Below are 20,933 nucleotides of genomic sequence, written 5' to 3'. Positions count from 1 at the left end.
CGATGCAACACAGAAATTTATGACGAGCAAATTCCACGAACGGGCCATGCAAAATGTTGCTGTGACCCTGAGTCACTTCATACCATAGTAGTTGAGATAAAGTTTGTCTACTGCTGCAGCCATTCTGTCTGTCTCTCTCCGTCTCCCTCTTTCTTTCTCCACTATTCTCTCAAGGCTGAATAGTTTCTCATTAATTAATTAACATTCCTATGCCACTGTGTTTTCTGAGGGGCCTTTGTTATGGCCCCACAAAAAGTCTTTCAGAGCCGTTCTTCACATCGTCTCTCTCTCTCTCCCTCTCTCTCTCCCTCTCTCTCTTCATTTCTCTTCCTCTTTGTCAGGAAATGCCTGATATTTTCCCCTCTGCCTTTTGTCAGTCTAAATCTTCGCTTTGATTTTTCTGTTTTCCTTTTTTGCACAAATGCACATGCAGGAAGAGCGTGCACTCGCTCCCCATGCACCTGCAAATGCAGCCTCTCTGTCCCTGCCATCTTTTTAAAGGCACATTTATTGACCCGAGGGGAGCTTTAAAAACCACGCACTTAAAACATACTTTTAAAAAAACAAAACTTTTCCCTCTCCGTGCATCTCTCTTTCACTCTCTCATTGTCTCTGTCACCGGTCTCTCTCTATTTTAATTGGATTGATTAGACCTCCTCCCTCCATGCCAGCAATCACATTCTGCCCTCCTACCAACCTGCAATGATTTGAACCGTTTTCGATGATGTGTCTAAAAACCCATGTAATTTAATTACGTGTTGCAGACAGGAGACGCGGGCATGTAAAATTGCTTGTAAAATGGCTGGAATAGAAACACATGGAAGCTTAGGTAACAAAAAAACATTATTTTATATAGATATCATGAACTCCATGAAATAAAAATGGTTCAAACTTTTTGATTTTATGAAGAGAAATTATAAAGTTGTGCCTAATTGCTTGTAACACTTCATAAATTTCCACTCGATTTTCGCTGTAGTTATTCGCATGTGCAGACATTTGTACGTGCCACCGAAAAAGTATGCACGCACTCCCACTCTTCTCCTCTCTTTCTGCCTGGCTCACACACAAACACACACACACTCACACACACGCTATCAAACAGTCTGCATCAGATCAAAGCCGGTGCGCCCTCCCCTCACCTCCCCCGCTCTCCTCCTCTCTGCCGTGCTCCGTGGGCTGTAAACACTATCCAAGCAACGGCAGCCTTGAAGACACAAAGACAAGCAGCTACCTGACACCTGACACTAACTTGAAAGCACTGGGAATAAAACACAGACGCACTAAACACTGAGGGCCGACTGAACTCTCCTCTTGCAGCACGAAGAATCCATTCAGGGCGAACAGACGCAAAGTTGCCGTGCGATCAACCCACCTGACGCACGTGTGTGGCTCCAGAATTATGCCTTCACAAATGTGCCTGTCTCTATCTGTGCATGCCTGGGCTGCACAGGGGAAACTGAGCGCTAAGTGCGATATACTCAGCGGAAGCAGGTGAGACGTGGGTCGCCGGTGGCGGCAACCTAGGTGTGTACTTTGGCTTTTCATGTGAAGCCACCTGAAAGCCAACAAAAGGCCTCTCTCCTTCCCTTTGTCCCTCCCCCCATCCTTCTCTTCCTCTCTGCATCTCACAGTACAAAGAAAACGTAATGAATGAAAGAGCAGGAGAGGAAAAGGAGATGAGGTAAGGGGATGTGGACGCAAGGGTGGGGCCCCCGGGTGAATGGAGAAGAGGGGGTGCTGTGCGAGGGCAAAACAGGGTGGAGGTATTGTTCCCATGTGTCGGGGGACAATCGTGGGCCCAGAGAAGCCGTTAGTCATGGAGTTCATAAACTCAGTCCATGACAGACTGGGAAGTGTTCATCTCAGCTGGGGGTGTCATAATATTGCGCAATTTTGCATTTTTATCACTCGGAAAAAGGGGGTTCAAGCTTTATAGCAAATCAAAAGCAGAGAGTTTCTGGAAGTGTTTGTATGTCGGCAGCATGTCCTTCACAGTTATGCAGATAAACTCACGGTTACATCACAGTTCAAAATTTGGAGCCAGGAATTTTTTTTTCTTTTTCATATTAAGGAAAGTTACTTTCAAGGCCTTGAAAAAAGACACAATGAATAGTTTAATCACTGCCAGACAATCCTGCTGTATATAGCTGTATGGAGGAGCGATGCTTCCAGCACGTAATGGTTTTCCAAAGCAGAAATGGAGGCAATATGAGAGCTACAGCGGCTACGGTTGCTCTTAGAACCTCTCAGGAAGCTTAAAGGTTTCTGTGACCCGTTGCCTTGCCTTTCCCCGAGTCCAGAAACAATTACCCAAATGGTTCCAATGATGTGAGGACTTTGGCCGAAATCTTCAGCTGTCAGTGTCAGAGGAGTTCTTCCAATTAGTTGAAAACATTTGTTGGTGCACCGGTTGGAGTTATTATTGCCTCGATTTGTAATGCCCTGTTTCAACTTCCTGAGCTTCTCTGTGACTTTTTAACATTAAAAGTTACGGCCATTCAGCCAGGCCAACGGCACTAATACCCATCCGCTGCACTTTACAATTACTGTTTTCAGTAACCAATTCTTGGAAACCTACAGGCCCCCGTGCCAGATATCTCCCTGGGTATACTCATTTATAATGCTGAGGTAGTTGCAAAAATATGGCAATCACAGTTTTACAGATGTGTCAAACTGAAATAACCACGACCTGTGAAAACAGTATACCAATCACTGTTTTCCTACAGAAAGAAGTTGATGGGGCCCCCCCCCTCCACATTTCTAAAGCAGCCAAACCATCTCAACTATTAGCTTCAGCAGTCTTTATTACTTGTCAGCTCTCATTTTTCACTGGAAAATAAATATATAATTAGGGCGATGCTGTCTATAATAGCAAAATTCTGCATTTGATATACGGCTACACTCGTGGAAAATTCAAAGGAGCCACCAAAGTCTCTCTTGAAAAGGGGGGAATGCTATGTACTGCTAAACCTTTAAAGAGAACACATCTACTCATTAAACGCTACTCTTAGATCTCTATTGGTTTGATCACAGTATTGTAGAGGAGAAAACCACAGTAGAGGTGCTGAAAGGTTGCAAATGTTTGATTTCAAAGAGGATGCCACAGTGACGCACTTGCTCAACAAGAAAATGGCTGCCAGGTGATTTTTCACAGCTCAGCACTGTTGAAGGAGCTGGTTCTAACCCCACGAAGGTTGACCTTTCAGCACAGCCAAACAGTTCCTGTCCAGAATCAGCAGTTTCTGGGACTGCAAGGCTGTTGTTACAGAGTATCAAATGAAGCCACCCCTGAATTCCTGCACATGTCTTTCAGGCATTCAGTGGCCATGAAAGTTATTTGTTCTTATCTAAAACTTTGATGTCGTACAAGAAGGCACCACCTTATTACAGCAACAGATAAAAGTTGACGAGGCCGCTGAAGTCAACAGGATCATCCTCATCAGTGTCATCATTTTAATACACATGAAGAATTCTTCAGGTGTACTTTTCAGACTGGAACCTATGAGGATGAGTTGGCTCTAGATTTTGGGATGCAGCTGCCAGAGCAGTGCAACTATCGTAGAAGAAAAACTGGTGAAGTGTAGATCAACTATTTAATATAACAATTTATACAGCATCTGTCACAATGTCTCTTGGTGCTTTATAGCAACCCAGAACCTGACCCCCAACAAGTGACAATGACAGGAAAGACTCCCTTTTAATGGAAAGAAACCTTTAGCAGGACCAGGTTTATATGAGGGGGCCTTCCTGCTGATGGAGGGGGGAAAGAAGATGAAAGAGGAGAAAAACAGACACATACATCATACCTGCAAATAAGGTGTCGTACTGAGGATGTACAAGTTAAACTAAACAGGTTTGAGGAGCTGTTCAGAAAGTTTGTGCACAAGAACCTCAAAATATTCTAAACAAACAATCCCAAATGACTCTGTTTGTTTTGTTTTTTATGTAATTTCCAGCAGTAACCATAAATTAGTGTATCTAAGAAAAGTTCTGCCTGACATGAAGCAGGGAGAGTGAATGTGTGCGCATTTGTGTGTGTGTGATGCACCGATCTGGAAGATACCATCAGCTGTGTCAGTGAGGAGGGAGACTCACATGGAATGTTAACAGTGAATAAAAGCTCTGGACTGTCTCCATAGAGACCCATCCATGCAGAACTTAGATAGGACATGCATGAGACGCAACACAATCCAGGAAGAGAACAAGGTTTCACAGGAGCCCCAGAGGATTCCAGTCACTCTAGAAGTTCATTCCATTAAAAAAAAGCACATTGAAAGTCTTTTTTTTAATTATTATTTCAGAGAGGACGCCTGCAGTTTTCTCAGTAAATGAAGACAATTAAGTATTTGAGCTTCTCAGGCGCACCTCCGTTCTTGTTACCTGTTAACTGGTGAAATGGCGCCACCCACAGGCAGATAACTAAATAGCATTGCGGTCAGGAATTTACAACGTGTATGTCACGTAATTACACACATTTGTGTACTTACTCTCATCGCCAAAAGAGGGAGCCAGTTCTGCTTTACATGATCTTTAAATTATCCCTCTTTATCCAAGTATTGGCAATAATTATTTTTGATTTTGGGTATTTATCGACACCCAGTTTTAAACACAAATGCTGCTGTGTATTTTTCTCGACAAAGAGTATTTTTTTAAAAATTGCTCTTGTTATTTTTTTCTTACATCTGTGGGTTTTGCATGTGAGATTTCCATCTTGTTTTTGCTGCAATAGGCAATAATCTCCTTTTCTGCTGAATTGAGCTTTTATCGTGCGGTCATGGTCTTTCTTTCAGATGCATCAGACATTCCATCCAAGTTGCGTCTAATCAGATCTCCACAAGTGCTCTAAAATATTTCAACAGTCAGGTTGTGTAACTAAAGTTTTTCAGCACTAAGCTGTGATAGACATTGTATCTTATTATGTAAAATGATAATGTTTGATTAAAATGACCACCATTTTCTTTGATTTGATGCTGTGGATTCTGGAGCTGCACTGTCAGCACAAAAAAGGGTCTAAAAACCACGTGCATTCACAGGCCTTCGTGACACAAATTCCATTTAACATGATGATCATAGTCTGGGCCTTAAGGAGTTTTGCAAAGAAGAAGTAATAAATGTCCAGTTGTCACAGTGGCGTCATCTTCTGTAGAAAGAGGAACTTTTTTTTCAAATTGCTGCAGGTTCTTTGTGGGCCAGTTGCAGGTTTTGCACGAGGACACAGACAATGCCGACAAAACAAAATCAGGCTAAGTGTAGTTTCTGACACCACATGAACCCTCACAAACCATAAAGTGGCCTTTTGGAAGTTCTCCTCTTTTTCATTGGCCATTCCTGACTTTTGCCTTCTGGTTTCCCTGAACAATACAACTCTGTTTCATGCAAACATACACAAATTTTCCTTTGTTACGTCATGGACCTCATTTGTGTTATACTGATATTCTCGCAAATGTTTGAGAAAACAGACTGAATTGTCCTCTATGTTTATTTAGCTGCTGTGGCAACCTATTTTTTTGTAATATTAACATGTAATAGACCAATCAGTCATATGACTTCCTGAAACATTCTTGTCTACTGTGGAAAGTAGCTCAACAAAGAGAGTGTATCCGTATTCTAATACTAACAGGTTGTTGGAGGATGATGAAATGGTTGACTAGTAGAGGAGTCTTCATTGGAGGTCTGGCTCTGCTGAGCACCTACGATCCTTCTCTGAGACTTCCATCAACATCACCCATCCAAGCGTTGCCATTGTTGGAAGTGAGATGAAGAAGAAACTCACTCGGAAAGGTTTCTGTTGTCCTCCAAGCTGGGATGTTTTCACCCCATCTCTCCGTCTCTCTTTGTCTTATCGCTTATCTCGCAGTGAAAGCAAATGATTTATGTACAGTCTTCACTGGAGTTTATGTGTTATTCCGATAAGGTCTGTGGGCCCGCGTGCGTGTCTGCGGACTTTATGAGTGTTTATTGAGACCGCAGATTGCCTACTGGAGGACACAAAACACTATTCCGTGGGAATGCAAAGTCCCACCAGTTCCCAATCCATTCCTTATCTCCAGCATTCCCATATGAGTGATGAATATTATCCTCTTAAATAAGGACCGCTTGACCACTCATTGCAAATAGCCATATGCAAGAGGCATGCACGAATAAATAATGCTGTGTGCTAAAGGTGCAAACAGCAGGCCTATTTAGATAGTTTTACTTGTGCGTGAGGAAAAAAATTAAAGAAATGGTTTAAATTTGAACTCAGCTGAATAAAGAAAGTGTCAAAAGCTGCAGAAGTGTGTGAGAGCGTCAGGAAGCCAATGAAACGTGAGTTTGGTCAACCTCAGGTTTTGCATACTTGTCAGTAGCACCGATGCACAGGCGCATATGCCACCACCGAGCCATGTCCAACTGCCTCCTCACCTGCCGGACTCACCTACCACCACACCCACACCACGCCCATGGGCGCGCTCATCAAAGGAAATAAAAAATAATTTAATAATTTCAGCGATTTTGGGTGATAATTCTTACCGATCATTCCCGCGATTAAAAAAGCAAAATGAGCTGGATAGTTTTTTCCGCCATATATTAAAGTATCGGTTATATAAACACACACACGTGCGCGCAAACACGGGGTTGCTGGGGAAATTCCCAGTAACCTGCATGTGGAGGCTACAGGTGATTTGCGTAAACCCACTAATCTTATGGGTTTGGCCATAACTGTAAACCTTCTACACCTGGACACACACACACATATTTACTCGTTGTGTGGACATGTGTGCAGTCAGTTTTTCCTGTGTGTGACCGTCACACAGACAGATTAATGATCAAACCTCTGCAGCATCTCTGTCGAGATACACGCAAATAAGCCTGTAGATGCGTTTCAACACAATGGCCTTTCCAAAATAACCATCACTGTCATTTATGCTATTAAAATGTTATTTCCCCCCCATCCATCGCATATTTCACTAATAAAAACAAAGATCAGATAAGTGGGGTTAACCAGGGTCACGGGTCCAATGTCTCTCCCACTTTATCACCCAGTCAGGATCCTGCAGGTGCAAGATGCCTTATAAGAAGCTCAACCGTCACTTCTCCCACCGAGGGTTTTTCCAAAAAACGTTGCTGAAAAGCCATTGCTGAATATTTAATATCTAAAAAATAACGTGCAGAGTCCGTCACGCACTTCTATTGTTGGTGCCGCTGAGTCAGCGCTGCTGCTTTGACAAAGCACTGACCACTTTAGAGTCAAGGGAGATCCTTGGAGGCTCTTGAACTTGACCCAGGACTAATTATCCCTGCAAATGGGAAATTACTTTTTAAATCTTTAACAAAGCTGAGATAAAATAATAATAATTAGTATTAATACATCACAACAGATGCTTATGAACATCATGGTAATTACTTTTATTTGATATTTTTAATATCTAGAAGTGTTTAAAATTAAAAGTTTGTTTCTAGCTCCATGTTACAACAACATACTGATGTTTTCCTACTTGTATTATTCTTTATTAATGTGAACAAAATGCGTTTGACAGGGTTCAGATCAGTGCGCAATGATGCAAACATGGTGTGACACGTTTGCGTCACCGCTGTGAGAACCGTGAGGGTTCAGAAACCAGTCATCTGCGATGCTGAGTTTCATTTCGGGGGTCCTTTCTTTATAGTTACGCTCGTTTCCATCGGCTTCACACACAGGACCAAGTTAACAAATGTATGTCTGGGGCAACTGCTGCAAACGCTCAGCGGATTTCTCAGAAGCAATATGTTCAGTTTGTTAAACAGGTTCTGTCTGGCTGCCTGTTTGTAAAAATACAAACAGCCTCTGTGTGTGTGTGTGTGTGTGTGTGTGTGTGTGAGAGAGAGAGAGAGAGAGAGGAAGGGAGGGAGGGAGAAGTTCATAAATAGTGCAGTATTCCAGGTGGTGAGCTAGTCACACTCCTGGAAATCACTGGCATTATTTGTACAGCTGCCTCACTCAGCACTTGTCTGACTTTTACACATGCGTAGCTCTGATGGGAACCAGCTTGTACACGTTTAAAGTTGCAGTCTTGATAGAAATGCAAGAAATAGACAATTCTGGATATGCCAAGCACCAAATCGCCGCGGGTGCAAAGTGTTTCATTATATATATATTCATTATGTTCCATTCCAGGAACTTTAATGAGTTCCGATGGGCACCAGATCGGGTTTACAGTCTGACAATATTTCAACGTGATTAATTTCACTAATCCCTGACACATTGTAAAGTTAAGGACCAATCAATTTGACTTTCTCTTTATCGTGTTTACACGACAGCCTCGGAATAAAACACAGGGTGTGTAAATACAGACCACCCGTTATATACTCATATATATACTCATATATCATCAGTCCACAGAGGTCACAGGTTGCTGCCGTGGCTTTTATTCTGATGCCGATCGGACCATAAATCCAGATGAGAGGCTTTATGTTGAATAGTATTGGCTGGTGTTTTATTGCGATTACCAGATTAAACGAACATTTGTCAGTAATTACAAATTTTGTAGCTGTCATGTGGTCACCCAACAGTTCCCAAAATATTTGGTTAGACTAGAAAGTGAGAAACGTTCTCTGGTTCTGATTCCAATCTTTTGTTCTAACTTGTTTGAATACATGCTTCAGTTTTGACTTTACTTTGGGACCAGCTCAGCTTCGAGTCCAAATATCTCAGATCTGGAAAACCTGTGGGGGAGTCCAGCATCTACACACACTGTCTAAACACACCCACCCGCTCACACACACACACTGCACTGCCAGAAGTACAGTGGAATCTCCATCTGAAGTGCACACACACACACACACATACACACAGCAAAGCAGAACACAGTCTCACGCGAGGCAAAATGGCTCAAACATGGCAGAAGTAAACAATGAATGCACATTCATGGCGATGATGCAATCAGGCAGCGCGACTCCCTTGTGTACTTTTACTCAGTGAGTAATCGGCGAGTCCACCCATCGTCCAGAGCAAAAATCTGATTATGGCTCAGATAATCAATGAGTCAGCTATACAGCCCGGCAAAGTTAATGCTGAGAAAGCCAACCAGAACCACTCTTATAGTTCAGAACCTTGTGGTTGCTATCACAACCATGTGCAATCGGAGAATGGCAGTTTATTTAATACATTGTCCATCATTCACATATTTCCTCAAGCTTATTTTAAGCACAAAGGCATGTTTGTAAAGCAAAACAAACCACAGAAAGCCAAAATGGAATAAAATCTGAATCAGAAGAAAATCTATGAAACAGCTTGAAAGAGCTTCAAGAGACAAAAAGTCCAATAAAAAGCCAGATTGAGACTCTGCTGAAGGCCACACCCACGTGTCCCAGGAGGCCGGGCCATAAAGGTGCAGGCCTATAACAGAGGTGACATCCTGGGGCGGCATCATTCAGGTGCGCGTTCACGTGCTCGCCTCCGTTTATCGCCCTCGGATATTAATCAGGCAGAAACAGGACGGATCTCCCGGTTCAACAGGTGCGTGGCTCCGTTCGCTCTCACCCGTTGGCGTGTCTGTCGTCCCGTGATTGTCCAGCGCTGTCTGCACATCGAATGTGATGCTCCTCTTTCACTTCTCTCTTCGCACGGCCCTGCAGTGCTGAGTTTTGATTCGTGACACTGTTTTTGTGTTTTCAGAGAAATATGTTGGCAGAAATGGAAACGGTGAGTCTTGTGCACTTGTTTGGTTGTTTTTCAAACTTTTCATTAAATCAGCCATTAGGATTATATTTATACAGCTTAAAGCCTGAGTTAATAAGTGCTTTAAAACAGAACCTTTGTGTCCATGGCGACAGTTTGAGCTGTGCGTGAAGGATGTTTTTTCTTTTTATTATTGTTGGTAAGAAAAGCAGCGGCGCCACATGCCACAGTTACCTGAATGTCGCTTGTTATTGGTGAAGGTGCAAACACTTGCATAAATTTGCCAGTCAAACTAGGATGAACTCCATCCTCGCAGCTCATTTCCGCAAACACGCGTACCATAAAAGCCTGGACTGTCGCTCCGGGTCGGTATGGAAATCGACGGCCTCCGCAGAAAGAATCAATGTGTGTTGTCAGTGAGCATTGTTGTTGAACATCGCTGCCGGTGATGATGGGAAACCTGCTCTGTGTGTCCGTCAGATGGCTTACGTCACCGAGGTCAGGCTGAACTCGGACCGGGGGGCCTGGAGCTGCGCGCCGCCCTCGTCTTGTCCTGACGTGGACCTGGACGTCATCGAGGAATACCTGCAGGAGCACTCGCTGGAGGTCCCGCCTGCACACGTGCCCTCGTCTCCTCCAACAAACATGGGGCAGCTGGCACATTCCTACCAGAGCACCAGGATCACAGGTTAGCCCGGCTGGGAATGAACGGATGGCGTGATGAAGATTCACGCTCATGCATTTGGTCTGGTGTGTGTCCTGCAGTGAACAGCTGGTCGGGCCAGCATCCATACAGGTGGCACTGTGGCTCCCACGCTCCACACGAGGAGTATGAAGATGGAGCTCTTCGTCCTGAATGGTCCAGTCAGCCTGACAAGCAGTGGGTGAGTTCAACCAAACAAGCGTGAAAGCACAGGCACCACCGGCTGTAGGTTTGTCACGCTATTTGCGTTTCTGTTTCAGAATCATGTTGCTTATGCCTACGAGAAGCCGGCTTACACGGACTCAGATTCCCAGTCCAGCAGCTCCCAGTACCAAGAATACCAAGATTCCCCGTCACCATCATCAGACAGAGGGGACAGAAAGGATGGAGACTCCACACCTCCGGTTCCGCTTTCAGGTACACGCCTGTGTGCATCTCCGACTTCCACATATTAACAGCACACAGACAGACACACACACCAAATATTGTTTGTTCAGTGTTCTCAGTATATCCCCTTCCTCTGTGGCAGGAAAGAGGAAGGAGCGTTTGTTCCAGTTCCTGTTTGAGATGCTCCAGACCCCATCGATGCGGAGCTGCATCTGGTGGGTCCAGTCGTCCGCCGGCACATTTCAGTTCTCCTCCCAAAATAAAGAGCAACTGGCTCAGCTGTGGGGGCGGCGCAAAGGCAATCGCAAGACCATGACTTACCAGAAAATGGCACGGGCACTGAGAAACTACTCCCGCACCGGTGAGATTCAGAAGGTGAAGAGGAAACTGACCTACCGGTTTGATGAGAAGACGCTCAGAGGCCTACAAGGCCTATAAACCTGAACCACGATGGCGTGTATGTGCGTCAATATAAGGATATTCTGGGAAAATCACTTATGAATACTGAGTATTTGCAAAGCCAGTGGCGGAAATACTGTTTCGGTGTGAACAGCACTGGAAGGTAGACCATGGAAATCTAAAAGATTATTATTAGTAGATAGCTACTGATCATCTACTTTATAAGTAGACTTTTAATCATGTGTTTTTGTATTTGTGATTCTGTAGTGCAGATTTCCAGTCAATACAAGAATATTTTCAACGTTTAAAATAAACAGAGTTGCTTAACTTTGATCTTGTTTTTTTACTTTGTCTATCTATCTATCTATCTATCTTTCTATCTATCTATGCTATGCTATGCTATGCTATGCTATGCTATGCTATAAAAAAAAACACCTCCCACCACACCACAGTCAACATAAAGACCCCTAAAGATTTCAGGATGTTTAATATTAATTTCTAAAAATGAGTTTCTAACTCACTCTGGAGGTCACCAGGATTCAAGGAAACACAGCAAATTCAATTCATCTTGATTTACACAATGTCACAATCACATTTGTCTCTAGTAGCTTTCCAGAAACCCGGAGCCTAACCCCCCCCCCACCGCCCCAACAGGCCGCAGTGGCAAGGGAAAACTCTCTTTAATAGGAAGAAAGCATAAGCAGGACCACGCTCACATGGGGGGACCCTCCTGCTGATGAAGAGTTGTTTAGGGTGTAGAACCTCCTGGCTTCTTTGTCTTTTTCTCTTCATCTTCAGTGACGTGAGATGTTCTTTGGTGGACTGAACCCTCAGTCGATGTCTGCAGCCTGTAGCCTTGGTGTTTGTAGGTGTCTCAGGAGACTGAGCTATGAGGTGCTGACCTGACCTCTGACCTCTTCTATCACCAATGCACTTCACAGGTAAGTCTGGTATTTGGTTCTTGCATGTTTAATTGTTTTTATTATTGTTGAACGATACTGAACCCAAGCCTTCTGCAGGATTTTGGTGGGAAAATATTTTCTGCAAAGTCTTTTTGGTGAAGGGCTGTAAAGAAGTCAGTATTTCAACTTTAATTGTAGAATTATTTATTTTATTGGAGGTATATTTATTGAATAATTAACAAGCCAAAAGCAACATTTTCTTAATTTATCCTCTTCATTACTAAAAGGTTTTTCTGTAATTTTATATATTTTACTCATGGATCAGATCATGGAATGATGAACTTTGTACTTGCTGGATTTTGTATTGATTTAAACACTGCTCTGAATATCTTTATTCACCTAAAATAAACAATAAAAACACAAATAAAAAATGCATTAAAAAATTGATTAAATGCATGAAATAAATAAAGCCAGATAGAAAAGTGTCACCACCAGTACAGGATGACTGTTTTGTGCTTTAAAATTGCACGATCATTAGTGTAGTTCAGGGGGGGTAGAAGTGCTAATTTAGCAGCAGCTACGGTGAAAGCGCCATCACCTCACAGTTTACACTCAAATCTAAAATAATTTGGTCCGATGAACTGCTACTATAAAATAGGACTTTAATTAATTTAAATGTGTTTATTATAGCATCTCTCATTGTGGTATAATAAATACATTGGGACAAACAGTATTTCATTTAAATAATGGAATGTTTTGAAGTTATGGCTCCTGTCAATATACACTATAGATTTCTGTGTGATTTTATTAACCATGTATTGTAAATTCTTTTATGGACATGTGAGTGGTTGAAACAGCTACTCCTCTACATTTAATGCCAAAATTCACTATTCCTCCTCCTGTATAATAACAATAAATAGTTATTTGGTTTATAATAAACTCACAAAAGGCCCCTAGTCACATATGTATGCATTTGTTCCTCCGTTGTTGCCACGTGCAAAGATCACAGAGGAGTGCCGCATCATTAGGATCATTAGGGTGTATTAATATGTGAACCAATAATTAAAACCGACAACACAAATACACAGGGGAAACGCGAGGGTGCTGTGCTGTTTGTTTCATTTCGCTGCCTTCGTGGCCAGGTCGCTCTTGAAAAAGAGAGATTTTAATCTCAATGAGTCTTTTACCTGGTTAAATAATAATGTCCCTGCAAATACTAAAGCTCCGTACTGTCCCGTTGGCGACCACTAGGCGGCAATCTAGTTCAACAAACGTCAAAAGAAAATTAGATTTCATTCACTGTCTTGGAGGCAACTAATTTAATGGAAGCATAACTTTATTAAAATGAGCTGTTACTTTTATTCAACACTGGTGCGCTAAAACACTAACCTCTTGGCAGTGTATAATTTTCTCACATTTCCATAAGGACAGAAGAGGAAGCCATGCAATCCTTGGCCTGTGTCGATTGTTCAGAAGTGCACAGTGAGCTCCTCAAGGAAGGCAATAGACTGTATAGTTATCACCTGGGCGGGCAATCCCACCCACCAAACTATACAACCTACTACCTCACCCTGAGAGGGCCCGTATCCAAAACAGGTTTGCATCAATTCTCCGAACATTAAACAAATCACCTGCTCTGACAAGAGAGGGAAATCAAGAATATTCTATTACAATAGGCTGCTGCAAACTAATGTTTTTGTTGGACGTGTGGTTCTCCATCTGAAGGCGGCAGTGGGTGACTCAGCTGTCTCCTTAGGAAAGACAGTAGATTGTATAGTTATCTCACTAAGAGGTCACACAACCCCACAACTATTCAATCTACTACCTCAACCCCAAGGACAGCATCCACGCTGCTTCTGCATCAACAGCCAGCAAAGGTTCCTCCCCTGTAAGGGTACAAAAAGAAAGAAAAAGTCATCTAAATCAACTACAGTAAATGTGGTTTGATTGTGATATTTGAGAGTATGTTTGAATTCCTTTAACCAAATGTTCATTTCCACTTCCTGTAAAGAAAAGATAGCTATTTCACATTTTCCTCTGTGTCCATTACTCTTGTTCCAGCAAATTGTTCAGAAACACAGCATATTAATAAAAAGTAAATTTAAAAAAAACTGCGAGTGCTTCACAACTACACAACGTGAACTGCCAAGATTTGGAGGGACGGTAATCACTTCTGATCAAAAGAGACCCTGTGAGATCAGACTGAGCATTCTGATCGGTTAAAAAAAATAATGCCAGGGAAAACAAACCACAGATGAATCGTCAGTGGTGAGCATAAATGGGAAATTAAGCGCACAATCATGTGCAAAAGCCCAACAAACAACTCACTGGCTTCCTCGGACTCTAGCATGTGATCGAACGAAGAAAAAAACAAAAAGCTGCTCGATTCTGTGCCAGGAATTTGTTTCCGTTTTTTTGCCAAAAACTGAGCTCATTCCAGCGGGCTATCCCTGTGTAGGCTGCCTGCCGCTCCTCACGCGAAGGTACAGCGTACAGATGCCCGCAAATATGACATCCACCAGCTGCCTCTGATTGTACGCTGGGATTCTGCCCCCAAAAGAAAAGAAGGAAGCACAAAATGGCGTTAGCACTTCGGCCATTTTAGGTCCTCTTCAGAACGCTATAACATCTTTTGCCTTTTGGCTTTTTTTCTTTCTAAAGCTGTTCCATCGGGATAAAGAGAAAGCAGCTGTTGTGCCAAGCACTGTAAAAAAAACAAAAAACAAGGTGCAGTTTCAGACAACACTCGACTCCTTAAAATTAGAGCCCAGCTGCAAAGTCAGAGAAACAGCAATGTTCTTGTATCGTGTGAAAACAGACAAGCAGACTGTGCTTCTTCTCTGACAAAGGTGCTAAAGAACAGTGTGCACAAACTGAAAGTGTTCAACTCTGCAGCGATAAAGGTTTGGATGGGCCAGTGCGCCAACAGTGACAGAAGAGTTAATAAGTGCCAGACTAAATGCCAGACCGGGGCCTCAGAGAGAAGTGAGGAGCTACGCTGTCTGCATAAATTAACAAGCAGCCACAAATCCTGAGACTTGGTCTGGCTCATCAACCGGTTAGTATTAACTAGGGTAATACTAAGAGATTAGTCTGGCTCCAGCAGTACAGAAAGTAAAATCATAACTGTTTGTATCCACAGCTAAAAAAAATCCCTGAACAAACTCGTGTTTAGAGGACGACTAAACCACAGAAAACCAAAAAATGAAGAAGTGTCTTTTATCCTACAGAACAGCCAACAATTATAGAAATGTAACTTTTAACAAACTTCTGTCAGTAGTGTGTGTGTGTGTGTGTGTGTGTGTGTGTGTTTGTGTGAAAAGCAGTCAGTTGTCGAATGAAAATGTTGAAGCAAAGCCTTTTGCAGCAGCAGTGTTGAAAGGAATTGCCTCTAAGTGTAAGGCCTTTTGGGAGGTTAAGTTTATGTTGATTTTGTTTAGGTTTATATAAATTTGGCTGACAGACACAGATGTTCCACAGCCTCATGGCAGCAATTAGAGCGTATTGATTATAATAAGTGTGGTGGACGTATAAACAACATTTGTAACTTTCATAAAAATGTCAGAATCACAACCAAAAACAATACAATCGTGAAGTTTTCCTCTTTAACAAATACACAAAGTCAAAACTGCTGCCTAAAATTAAATTACAGGCAAAACATCCAAAAAGCAGGAACTTGTGAGCCATTTTTAACAAACCACGAGTCCCTGAAGGACAAACACCCTGGAACTAACAGGCCTTCACTGCTCCTCCTGCTCTGACGGTGGATGGAAGGATTTGTCGCATTTCTTCTTCACCCAACACAAACAACATAAACACATAAATTAATCAGCAAATCCCTGAACACACACACACACACACACACACACACGCACACACACAGCACCTCCGACTGCCAACAGATCTCCGAACTGCCGCAGGTTTTTTTTTTTTTTCGCAGGAAGCAGAGACAGGGAAATACCTATTGGATTTCCTGGTCCCCTGGTCCACGAGACTGAATGAATGCTTGGCAGACACAATGGACGGGGCACAAGATGAACGGCGCTGGTTCTGGTCTAGTCTCTCTCTCTCGCTCTCCCTCCCTAAGCTCGGTGCCAACAATGGGCAGCGTCTGTATGCCAGGCAGAATTTCAATGAGGGAGGAAGGAGGTGGTGATGATGGAGGAAGAGGAGGAGTGCTGGGGGAGCCGGAGTTGGCATGAAGATCACTGTTAAAATGATGTACGCGGATCTCTTGTTTAACTCCTGTCCCATCTGAATCGATGGGAAACATTTTGGGGGTTTTCGATGTCTGAGCTCACGACGGAGAAGGGTGATAATTCTACAACACCTGCTGGTTTGTTTCCCGCATTAAAGGACGAAGGAGCGCCCGGCTTCCTCTGCTCCCGCTTGGCATCAAGCCCAATCTGCTGTTCTGTAACCCTGCTCAAACACACGTTGCCCACGTCTAGAGCGAATTACGGCACCATATGCTTGTATTTAAGCACAACAAAAGCCCAGTACAAATTAGGCTCAGTCTAGCCCGTCATATTTTGCAGAGAAATTAAATGAAGTTATGTCGAGTCCTCTCAGTTATCGCAGACATCGCCTTCTTTGTTTTGCAAAACAGAGGGCCGCATGCAAATATTGGCCTGACAGTCATACGAGCTAGGTAAACATGACGGGTGACATGTTTGATGAAAAGATAGTATGACCCAGATCGGACAGGAGTATAAGGAAGCTATTGTGTTGAGTATGTCAGTGCCCAACAACCATTTAAAATTACACTCAATCAATAAAGATAGGATTTTTTCATTATAAACCAACACTTTTTAGATTTTACTTCGAAGATTGCAAGATATTAGATCCAATACCACAAAAACAGAATCTAACCAGCCTGTTTTTGTTCTATAGCCTCCTCCTGAAGAACATGAAAGGTTTTGGTCCTCTTCATCCACTCTAGCTGCTCTCCTCTTCTTCATTTTTTGCCCATGCTTTTGCTAATGCGCTTAAAAGATGCGTGGTTACCATGGTTTCAAATGTTTCTGATCGCTCGGATGCCTGGCGTGGCGTGTTGCTTCACGCCCACATGTCAGAGCAGGAATGCCACACGGAGTGGGCAACACGCAGGTTCACACCTGGCGTATGCACACCCGCACAGCCAGATGTCAGCATTAGCAAATTAGCAAACAGCAAATACATGTGCAAGAGCACAAAGTGGTGTGTGTCAGGACAAAACAGCTGCAGCTTCCTGTATGAGAGACAAACTTCCTGTTGCTGCTGTGCAAAAAGAGCAGCCGGTCAGCCAAGATATCGACCAATCAGACATGTTGAGGCTGAATGCAGGAAGTTAGCCTGACTCAGAAGCATTATGAGGCAACACGATAAGTTCATCTGAGGATAAGAGAGGGGCGGGGAAAGCACTCTCCCACTCCCGCTCTACCTCTTTCTGTCTCTGTAACCTTTGTTCTCTGTTTTTCTCGAGCTTCTTCATTTTAGCATCAACAGTAGGTTGGTATCACTACGAAACTCGTTTCTGGTGGTGCACTCTTCGAAATAATAAAATCCGCTCTGTGCGGGGAGCTGGGAAATTTGAAAGCACAGGAATTAAAAGTAGTATAACCCACAAAACTGCGAGGAGCAAAATATGTAAAAAGGCTCTGCCCATACTGCAACACGTGGCACGAAGGCGCCATCTTACCCAAACTGGATTTTGCTCTCAGTGCCCTTCCAAATATATACAAATACTTGACACAAAATTGATGTAGTTCATAGAATTCAGCCATAATGCTGCCTCGAGCCTGTTGTTTGTAGTTTTAACACACGACGATAAATGTGCGTAATAAGGGGTACTGTGAACGCAGCAGTGTCAGATTTCCGAACAATTTTCGCATACTAACCTCTTTTTTTTCCAATTACCTGTCTGCCTGGGGGCTTGTCAGTTTCATCTCAAGTGCAAACTTATCCTGATTAGAAAAAGATTAAACCGCTGCACATACACGCGACTTTGTGTGAACCTGCAGAGCACAAAGTGCAACCTCCATACAAAACAAATGAGATAACAGGCAAATATTACCCCTGCATTAGCTAAAATAAGGGCTGTGGGCGCTAAGAAAGCGGGCGATTGTCTCATCTGTCGTGTGGGCGCTGCTCTTCAACGCCGGACAGTCGGCCCTACTGTACTGACCTGAGGACGACAGCACCTCTCTGCCACGGACGACCCTTTAGGAGAAGTGAGAAGGGGGGGGAAGGCCAGCTAGTTTTCTACCAGACACCTGTTCCCCACAGAAAGCCACAGGAAGATGGTTCAGCGCCCTGTCAGAGCCTGCTGTCCTGAAGCAGAGAGGGGAGCGGAAGAAGGGTGCTGGGGCACAGAGAGAAACAAATCATGGAAGCAGGAGAGAGATGGTCAGCAGAGTGCCAAATCCCTCTGATAAACAGAAAAGTTACTCCTGTTATATCCAATAAACCAAAATGGCGGCGTGCAACGTGCAGCGTGGCAATCGACAACGACGGACACATTTAAAGAAGGAAGGCCGGAACGGGGTAGGGGCAGGAGGGCAAAGCGGTCCGGAGGAGAAAGATTACAGGGCACTGAGACAGACAGGAAGAGGTGATGCAGGATTAAAAACGAGAAATACCTGGAGTCTGTACGTGAGCGGCGGGCTGGGCCGAACGACTGGAGGAGAAGAGGGCCGTGATGGCGGGAAGAAGGGAAAAGAGAGTAGAGCACACCCTCCGAGATCTACACCCCCTTCCCACAATCCCCTCCTACTGGCGTGAGTGCGCCTGTCCGTGCACGGGGTGACAGGAGGACGTTTCACTCGAACCGCACAAAAACACACACAAGCAAAAGGTACCGAAACAACAGGGAAAATCTCCGCAAAACACTCACAAACGGTCGCGTTGCTCGCGGTGACATGTGACCGAAAGGGAACTAAGCGCAGGGGCAGGCGGGCAGGAGCAGGCGGGCAGGAGGGCGCGTTAGACTGCAAACACACACATAATCAATTGGCCAGCCTTTGGATCGCCCTCTGCTCTGCCCTGTGCTGTGTTTGCCTCTGTCCGCCAGCCCACTTTGGCACCACTGCCAAGAGCGAAGGGGAGAAACGGGAGGGGAGGAGGAGGAGGAGAAGGAAGGGGTGTGCAGACAGAAAGAGGAAGGGAGGGACGTGCTGTAGAGAGAGGGGGAACAGAAATGGGAGGAGTCAAGGAAAAAGAGTTAAGAAAGAGTGTGCGATATACAAGAATTAGTGAAAGAAAGAGAAGAAACAGTCGAGGCGGAACCTCCGAAGAAGCTTGTTGGACTGCAAGTCTGGTCGTAGAGACAAAAGCACACAGCTCGCCGTGCATCGTACTTACTGCACATACTGTCCCGCAGCAACTGGTGAGAATGACACATCCAGAAATGTCTGTCATGCCTCTTCAGCTCAATAGGCAGGCGCGCTAAAAATCCTCAGCCGGCTTCCAGCAATCAAAACGATGGGCCAAAAGCTCCCCCCGCGTCTTTTGCCTGCCTCCTTTTCTCCTTCTATCAACTTATCGTCTTCCTTCAAGACGATCATAACTGCCCCCCCCCCACCTCAGGTGGGAGGGGTTTGAGCGAGTTCCACTAAAAATGAATCAACGATGACGAGGCTGGGCATCCTAAAGTGTTGCTTTTTTTTCGCCCTTGTCGTTGGCATCTCTCCCCGGTCTCCTGTCCACTGTCCTCACACCAGCTGGACGACGGAACACCAAAGCAGATCTTGATTATCGGTCGCCTCGCGATGACCTCGGACATTAATCAAAGGAAGATACGTCCGTTCATAAACGGCTGACCTTCTCTCGCAGTCTACCGGCAGACCAATCGCTGGCTTTTGAGCGGGTATCCCGAGCTGAGCCAACCAATCACAGCCCAAGTCTGGGCTGATGTCATTTTTAAACTGAAGATTTGAAATAAAATCTATAATTAAAAAAACGAGGCAGCTTCGTGATTTTAAGTTCAAAAGTCTGTGCTTTTTCTGCCCACTCAAACTGCATTTTGATGAGTAATTGTTAAACCTTGTTGCAGCTTCTGTGAAGCAGCCAAACCCACACACACACACACACACACACATGCACGCACGTGTTCCTGCAGGGTCCTCCCACCCTTTAGACACTCACCAAAGAAACAAAGTCCAGCTGCTTTGCTTAAACTCCCCACGAGTCTTTTCTCAAAGATGGGACAATAGAGCGGCGCACATTCATACTGTACACAGACTGGCGCACACGCATGTGTGTACAATCCGGTTCTTCCATGGAGGCGCAGACCCAGCCAGCACGTTGGACAGCCCCTCCACCTGACGTCATGTCTTCTTTGTTGTTTATGCATTTATTTCTCTCCTCAGCTGAACTCTCTGAACCCGATGCCCCCCTCCACCCACCCCCTCCCAGTCCTCCAGGCAGTATGGTCGTCCAACCCCACAGTTACCCCCTGCCAACGAAGGCGGGCAAATACGGCCGGTCTTCAACAAGGGACATGAGAGGAAACAGAAACAGGCGGAATAAAAAATGGAGTTCAAAATGATCTCTCACTTTTTTTCTCCACTCCTTTCCTTCTTGGATCGCTCCCCGCGTCTCTTCCTGCTTGGCTTGTAAAAGTTTCAGCTGCGCGGCGGGCCGGCCTCTTTTGGCAGCCGTCCAGCTCTTGACTCTCCTGTCCCCTGCAAGAGAAAAGAGAGAAGGAGGGGAGGACAAATATAGTCACAGCCAGACTGCAGCGCACAGAAGTCCTCGGAACGCAGTGCCACCATTTTAATCACCCGCACGCACACAGGAAAGAAGTTTGTGTCACTGCCTCACGGCTTAGGCTGAGCAGCAGAAAAGCGTTTTTACATCAGATCTGTAGTCAAAGGCGAGGAATGATTGCAGGAGGACCCCCACCACCCCCACTAACCAGCCTTTA

General features: G+C 44.3%; 1 protein-coding gene and 2 non-coding genes across 5 annotated transcripts; 1 reads left to right on the top strand and 2 right to left on the bottom strand.

The window, feature by feature from the left end:
• Positions 1 to 7,911: 7,911 nt before the first annotated feature.
• On the top strand, positions 7,912 to 11,459 carry LOC101078904 (transcription factor Spi-B). 3 transcript variants are annotated; one of them, XM_011602448.2, is made up of 6 exons: positions 7,912 to 9,552; positions 9,635 to 9,661; positions 10,118 to 10,325; positions 10,403 to 10,521; positions 10,601 to 10,757; positions 10,870 to 11,459. In XM_011602448.2, the coding sequence occupies exons 2-6, from the start codon at positions 9,641 to 9,643 to the stop codon at positions 11,163 to 11,165; spliced, it is 801 nt and encodes a 266-aa protein (XP_011600750.1). In that variant the 5' UTR covers positions 7,912 to 9,552; positions 9,635 to 9,640; the 3' UTR covers positions 11,166 to 11,459. The 3 variants fall into 3 exon arrangements, with proteins under 3 accessions (XP_011600750.1, XP_011600749.1, XP_011600751.1); XM_011602447.2 differs by having other exon boundaries at positions 7,913 to 9,475; XM_011602449.2 differs by lacking the exon at positions 9,635 to 9,661 and having other exon boundaries at positions 7,913 to 9,475.
• Positions 11,460 to 13,508: 2,049 nt separating this feature from the next.
• Positions 13,509 to 13,602, bottom strand: mirlet7a-3 (microRNA let-7a-3). The gene has a single exon (NR_105296.1). It is a non-coding gene; the product is annotated as a microRNA let-7a-3 (primary transcript).
• Positions 13,603 to 13,771: 169 nt separating this feature from the next.
• mirlet7e (microRNA let-7e) lies at positions 13,772 to 13,871 on the bottom strand. The gene has a single exon (NR_105281.1). It is a non-coding gene; the product is annotated as a microRNA let-7e (primary transcript).
• Positions 13,872 to 20,933: the final 7,062 nt, after the last annotated feature.

Source organism: Takifugu rubripes, chromosome 3 (genome assembly GCF_901000725.2).
Source record: "Takifugu rubripes chromosome 3, fTakRub1.2, whole genome shotgun sequence".
NCBI lineage: Eukaryota > Metazoa > Chordata > Actinopteri > Tetraodontiformes > Tetraodontidae > Takifugu > Takifugu rubripes.
Note: the sequence above shows the minus strand (reverse complement) of the source record. Positions and strands in the feature narration are given on the sequence as shown.

Excerpts from the sequence above, each read along its gene's own strand:
- LOC101078904 (XM_011602448.2), top strand. The coding sequence starts at position 9,641 with ATGTTGGCAGAAATGGAAACG. Across the intron at positions 9,662-10,117 it reads TGTTGGCAGAAATGGAAACG|ATGGCTTACGTCACCGAGGT; the intron begins GTGAGTCTTGTG and ends TGTGTCCGTCAG. Across the intron at positions 10,326-10,402 it reads CCAGAGCACCAGGATCACAG|TGAACAGCTGGTCGGGCCAG; the intron begins GTTAGCCCGGCT and ends TGTGTCCTGCAG.